Source organism: Durio zibethinus, chromosome 16, assembly GCF_047325235.1.
Source record: "Durio zibethinus cultivar Kanyao isolate XHJ-2024 chromosome 16, ASM4732523v1, whole genome shotgun sequence".
Lineage (NCBI taxonomy): Eukaryota > Viridiplantae > Streptophyta > Magnoliopsida > Malvales > Malvaceae > Durio > Durio zibethinus.
Genome location: NC_143177.1, coordinates 3,373,427 through 3,380,642, shown reverse-complemented (window position 1 = coordinate 3,380,642; position 7,216 = coordinate 3,373,427). Strand labels below are relative to the sequence as shown.

Here is a 7,216-nt window from a genome sequence, read left to right as displayed (position 1 = left end):
ATATTTTTTATTTTGAATAAAATTAAATTCATAATTAATTTAAATCAAAATAATATTTTAATTTTAATTATTTTAATCCAAAAATAAAAGAAATATAAATCTTACACCGATTCAAATGAATGCCTGCTCTATATTTTATTTAGAAGGCTATATTTTGCCAACTCTTTCCCGTTTTCCCGTTCTAAAATTGAAATATACCGCAGATAAACCAAGCTTGGAACCTCTTACTCTCAACGACTCAGTTTAGCCGAGTCCGCGCCACGTAAACATTTTAAACTTCCAACAGTCAAAGCACCGTCCACTAATAGGAAGACCCCCATTTTTTCAGACTCTTCCAGCTTCCTGGAACTCAATAAAAAAAACACTACTACTACCCAATCTTACCCTCTCTCTCTTTCATTCTCAGCTATCCTTGCATGTTCTAGCCATGGCTTCTCTGAAGACCCTTTCTTTTATTGCAATCTTTCTTATTCTGCATCTTAAGATTGCCAAAAGTGACATTTTATCTCCCATGTTTGGTTTGTAACTTTCCCTTCTCAGTTTTTTGTTTTTTTGTCTTTTTGTTTTGGCTCACAAACTAATTGTTTTGAGATCTTTGGGCTTTTTATTAACTTGGATGTTTCTTGATTATGATTTTTTTTAAGAGTTTTGAACATGTTTTTAATTGGCTTTGTTTCTTACGGCAGATGATGTGTGCAAAGAAGTGGAATGTGGAAGAGGAAAATGCAAGCCTTCTTTAAATGGGACTTTCCCTTATTATACGTGTGACTGTGATCTTGGTTGGAAACAAACTCGTGCAGACAATGACGATCATCTCAAGTTTCTCCCTTGCATTGTTCCCAACTGTAAGTAAGCTCTGCCTTTCTCTTGCTTTTAAGACACATGTTCATCTTTAAAAGTTACCTTTTTCAATTCTTACAAGTAACTTTGGTTAAGGTTTGTATATATAATCAAATCATGAATGTTTTATGAATTTAGCATTAACTTGTCTATGCTATGTAAGGGAATTTGATACTTAATTAGCTTTGGGAAATTAGAAAAGGTCTTGAGTCCAGAGTTAAGCTCGGTTGGTTCATGCAATCACCTTAAAGTTGGCATTCAGCAGGTCCAAATCCTAGCATTTGCAGCCACTTGTCCTATCTTCAGGCTGCGACCATTGAAAAAAATTAGAAGTGGTCTTGGGGTTGTTGTGGGGAATTCAATTAGAGTGGATGGAACCATTGATTACACTCAGCCACATCATGAAGGCGGTTTGGTTGTTGTTTTTTAACCCCCTTCTTTTTTGTTTTTCATCTTTTGTGGCTAAGAGTAGTGATAGCTTTAATTTTGGACTAAATTTCCTGTTAAGAAGGCAAAAGCTAGATTTGGATTTGATGATGAAAGAAAGCCAAAAAAATATTTTGTACACAATTAGAAGAAAGAAATATAGAAAAATAATAAGTTAATTCAAGTTGATGATGCATGCTATTCTACATAGAAAAATAATATGTTAATTCAAGTTGCTGATGCATACTAATCCTCTAAGGAATGTGTCATGGTGAGGACCTTTCTTCAACAAGGGATACCAAACACTTGTTAATATTTGATTTTAATATCTTAGCTATTCCAAGATTGTAAATTTTAATCATTCTTTAAAAAAGTTAAGATTGCCGATATGAAGATGTGTTTGATTAATTTACGATTAATGATGCCGATAGTTTGGTGCTTTTAGGTACACTAAACTCTGCTTGTGCAGCAGCTCCCTCCCCTGTGCAAGAGAAGGCATCCAAAGCAAATCAGTCAATCTTTGATGGTAAGCTCTGCACTCTTTACGCTTTCTATTTGGTCATTTGATATCTCTTTCTTAATGTTAATGCACTTTGTCATGGTTTTACAGTCTGTCATTGGACTAATTGTGGAGGCGGGTCGTGCAACAAGACATCACCAGTTACATATGACTGCAAATGTTCAGAGGGTTATTTTAATCTTCTTAATGTCTCTGCCTTCCCGTGCTACAGAGAATGTAAGAATACACTCCTATAAAAAGCTAAGAAAAATCTCGAAGTGGCCATAAAACATAGGATTTCTTGTTTTATATTGTTACTTACAGTTGTTGAGTAGTATGTTCCAATTGGTATTCCAAAAGAAAATTGCTAACTGAGTTTTAACTTGTGATTTTCAGGTGCAATTGGCCTGGATTGTACAAACCTTGGGATTTCAATATCCAATAAGTCTACTTCCACAACACCAACATTGTCTCAAAATGATGTGAATCAAGGTAAAACCAAGCACTATATATATCTCTTTTTTTTTCTGTTGCCAAAACAAAAACATGTAATAGTGCTCTTAAATATATTTAACTGTGTTTCCATCGTTTTCTTTTTTCAACCCTTTACTTCTCTCATTGGGAGAATCTTGTGACCATCTTGAAAAGTAGCATCATGTCTGAATTTTAAGAATATTTAATCATAATTTGACCTATAATACAGAGTTTTTGCCCATTATCTAGCATTGCTTTTCGATATTTAATTGAAATAAATTAATTCTCCATATAGTTTGTACTTTTGGGATGCATATATTGCTGTATCAATCAATGAAAATAACAGCTTTCTGTTTTTCTCAGGTGGCTCCAAGCTTCTAGGAAATTGTCATTGGGTAATAATGTCGGTATTGTTGCTGGCTACGGTTGCTTGATTTGTATAGATGAAGCTGATGCTCAGAGTTTCGAGTTCCACGATCCGGATAGCACATATCAACTCTAGCATCAAGCAGGGACCTTTTCTGTTGTCCTATGGCTACTATAGTTGGATGATATGTTTCTGTAAATCTACCATCATACAGTTTAGGAGGAATCAGTTCTTGTAGCTAGTGCTTGCATATGCTATACGAGATATTTTTTTATGGAGTTCAGTTATGGTTGATAGTAGTTATTTACCGGTTGTATATAACACTATTGCCATGTATTATTTCTTGTTTTCTATTTATGAGATTCTGAGCTTGGTGTTTGTATGTGTAATTTATTCCTCACTTTGCCCCTTTTAACGGATACTCTTCCACTTTGAAAGTGGATACAAAGGAGCGTTCATCTGCAATTTTTTTATTACAATCGTGTACATTCAATCATATAAAAAAATTTTTTATATAATTCATTATTTATAAGTGTGGTTAATTTAAAGTTTGATTCAAATTATTTTTACAATCATTCATAAAAAAATAACATTTAATAAATTTAAATTTTCAATTTCAATATTTGTAATTTTTTTCTTTATCTCAAACTACAAATTTTTTTTATAATGAAGTTAACATGAGAAGTACTAAAACCATCTGATAAGCATCCCAGTCTGTCACTGATTTTAAATATGTTATTTAAATGCATCTTCTCATTCAACCAATCAATCTCTTATCATATCCCTATCGAAAAATTTGCCCCCATCTCATTGTCATATTTGTTAGCCTTATTATTTCTCATGAAACGATTTTTCATAATTCGTAAATTATTTAAATTTAATTTAAATAAAATTTAAATTTAAATAATTTAATTTATTAAATGAATAAAATTTAAATATTTAAATATTTTATTTAAATAATTTACGAGTATTATCAAATTTTTTTACTTTAATATATTTTATTATTTTAATTAAAAAATATTATTTTACTTATATATATATCAATTTAAATTCAAATTTAAATATAAATAAATAAACTTAAAGTCAAGTTTAAGAATTAAATTTATTTTTTTATTCATTAAACAAACATAATCAAATGAATTTAAATGGATTTATCTCAAATTTAAAATTTAAAATTTAATCAAATTTAAATCAAATTTATCAAATTTTAAATAACAAATTTCGAATTGAATTAAGCTTTTCACTGGCTTCGCTTAATTACATTTTTACCTACACCTATTCCAACCCTATAATCCAATTACCCAAAATCTTTTTCTTTACTCTACGTGGCGTATAAAATCTTACTTTTTCTCTAACATCATTTTCGTATTCTAGTAATTCTAAAAATAGGAATGGATTGAATCGAAATAAATTTTTGTTTATTTTGATTTTGATTTATTTTTTAATATTTATATTTAATTTTGATTTAATTTGATATTAAAATATTATTTTTTATATATTCAATTTGATCGATTCATACATTTATAAATAAAAATTAATTTGATCTAATTTAAAATTAATTTAATAATTTTAATTTAATATAATATTTTAAAATATTATTATGTAATATAAATTATATCTTAATTATATATAAATATAAATTAATATCTTAAATTAAAATATTAAATAATATTTTTATTAATATTATACATATATAAATATAAAACTAAATAAATAATAAAAATATATTTATTATATATATCCATGTTGAAACAGTACTACCTAAAACCTAACTTTCATCGGACCCTAATTTAAAAAACAAAAACCCAACTCGCTTTCAATTTAACCCCTAATTTTTACAACTGATTAAATCCTTAATAATGGATAATTTTAAGTGTACAATATTTAAGTATTTTTTTTGTTGAAAAAATGAAAAGAAATGAAAATGAAAATTTTGTTAATTTAATGATTAAGTTACAAAATAAAAAAATTATAAATTTTAATTATTAAATTAACAAATTTTTCATTTTCATCTTTTTTCATCATTCTTACTAAATAAAACCTTATATTTTATAAATCGTTGCATTTCATCAATTAGGGGGAAACAAAAAAAAAAAAAAAAACGTTATCTGCCTCGCTTATGAAGCGGATTTGGCTTGTTTTCAAGCCTTGGTGAGGCCATGCCCTACCTCAGTTGATTAGATTCGATCGATGTTGGTTCGATTCAATACGAAAATGGAGAGAGAAGAAAAAAAAAAGAAAAAGAAAAAGAGAAGAAGAGAGAATAATATAAAAGATTATAAAAATGTTTTATTTTTTAAAATATAAATTTTCAATTTTTTACATTTGATTTTTTACTTTAAAAATAAATTTTTTAATTTGTTTTTTTTTTTTACAAAAAGTACTTAATTGTTGTTTTTTTTATTTTGTTTAAAATTTTAAATCAATAAAAAAAATAAGGGAGAAGGTAGGCTACATCAATAAATTTAATGAATGTTAACAAATCAATTTCTACATGCAACTTATTATATTTTTATAACAATTTAATTTATTTTATATTTTATATAATTAAAAAAAAAAAAAAGATCCCTTTGATTTTTCCAAATCCCATTTTTTTAAAAATTTTTTTCATTTACTTGTTTGTTTTGTTTCACAAAATTATCTGCGTAGGAGAGGTGAATACCGGCCATCTCTATCATGGTCTTTGGAAATTGGAGCTACTGGGCACCATGTTTTCCCTTTCATTTATGTAATTCAATAGATATGCCCATTATTGTGATAGTGCTCTTTCACCTAATTAGTGTCTAAATAATTTACATTGTTTTTAACCAAATTTATTTTAGTTTGAGCCAAAAATGAAAATAAAAGTTTTTTTTTTTTTATAAAGGTTAAAAAGAAAGCCACTTTTGGTATAGACAATAAGACCTGCAAGCCCTGAGACCTGAGACTGGATCTTACACTTATGGCTGTCTATTTCTTATGAGGGTTGTAAACCATTGAAGCAAATCCTTTGTTTCTTTATTCAAATGGAATAATTTTTTTATAAAATATATTTTAATTTGAAAATCACAAAAAATTCTATGCATCAAACCTACTATCTTTTTTTTATCTCAAAATTACAATCTCTGTTGTAAAAAAAAAAAAAAAAAAAAAAAAACACGATTGTTTCCTTTTCAATCATTTGTTAGGGGGAATTATTGAGAAGACTTTGGTTGAAAATGAATGGTCGGTCCACCTTAAATGTATGTGTTAAAGATGGGCATGAAATTAATACTGTTTTGTGCAAATGAGGTTGTGTTTGACAAAGGAAAATAAATTATCAGATGGGATATGTGAGAATGTGATCTTTCCTCTCAACTCCCCAGCATCCATATCAGATATCCTTGATTTTGTTATGGGCCTGAATTAAGAATTGGACCACCCTTTGTGGGCTCAACACTTGGTTTTTAGACAACTTGGACAATTGATACAAATTGTCTTTTTTTTTTTTTTACTTAAAAAAAAGAAAAATACGAATATGACTCTTTAAATAATATATGTACTTACCACTCATGATTTTTTATAATGCAAATTGAGCATGATTGTTGAATTCGTGATTTAATTCAATTTGTTCGTAATTATTTTTAAAAATTAATATAAATAAATTTATTTTTTGTTTTTATATTTCATTTATTTATAAAAAAAATAACATAGTTGCTATCCAAAAATGAAAAGATATATTGGTGCCTTTAATCAAAGATTCCATTGATATTGAAATTGAAATTAAGGGTATTTCCACAAGTGGGATCTTACAATCTTAGAGCAAGATACTGGTTTCAGCAGTACCCAAAAAGAAAGAGTAGGGTCTCCTTGTCATCCACTAAGAAAATTTTACACAACATGGAATTCTGTGAAGCAATATCAGTGGCTGACATCAACTTCCTTGACTTTGGAAGTTTGGTGGTGGAATTTAATCTCCCCTTGGATCCACCCCTCCCCTCCTTAATTTGCTTGTCATCCACAAAAAAAAGTTATGCACTACATGACATGAATAACATTTTTAGGAGTCTCTAAAAAGAAGCTTTTCCCTACTTTTAATATTGTGTTGTTATGTATTAAATAAACTACCTATAACCTACTACCATTTATACCCTTTTGTAATTATAATTCTTATAAACTTAACAAATCAAAATGGATTTTTTTGAAAATTTTGAAATAATTCAAAGATTTATTTAATATTATTGCCCTATTTAAATTAATTAACGATATCAATAATTCAAATTGAGGCTTTGAATTTAAATTTTAGATGAACCAAATGAATTAAGAATCGAATAAAGTTATGTCATTATACAAAGAAAATTAAGTAAAAGTAAAAATTAAATTAATAAAATGTTTAGTATACAAATATCTCATATTTCACTCGTAACTCTTATAATTGATGTGGTGTTAACAATTATCGATATTAAAATTATTATACGACTTTGGTATGATAATTCCGTAATGCTAATCAGCATGGGACGGGTTTTACAGTATTACCTAAAGGTGGGTGGAGAAACATATAAATATATATATATATGGATAAATTGTGGACTTGATCATGAATTAAGCTATTTTAATTAACAAAATTTTTTATTTAAATTTAATTTTAAAAA

The 7,216-nt window shown here is 27.6% G+C and overlaps 1 protein-coding gene across 1 annotated transcript; it reads left to right on the top strand.

Moving 5' to 3' along the window:
* Positions 1-261: 261 nt before the first annotated feature.
* Positions 262-2,995, top strand: LOC111298519 (uncharacterized). The gene is made up of 6 exons (XM_022893234.2): positions 262-518; positions 687-845; positions 1,712-1,792; positions 1,877-2,002; positions 2,162-2,257; positions 2,603-2,995. The coding sequence occupies exons 1-6, from the start codon at positions 428-430 to the stop codon at positions 2,671-2,673; spliced, it is 624 nt and encodes a 207-aa protein (XP_022748969.2). The 5' UTR covers positions 262-427; the 3' UTR covers positions 2,674-2,995.
* Positions 2,996-7,216: the final 4,221 nt, after the last annotated feature.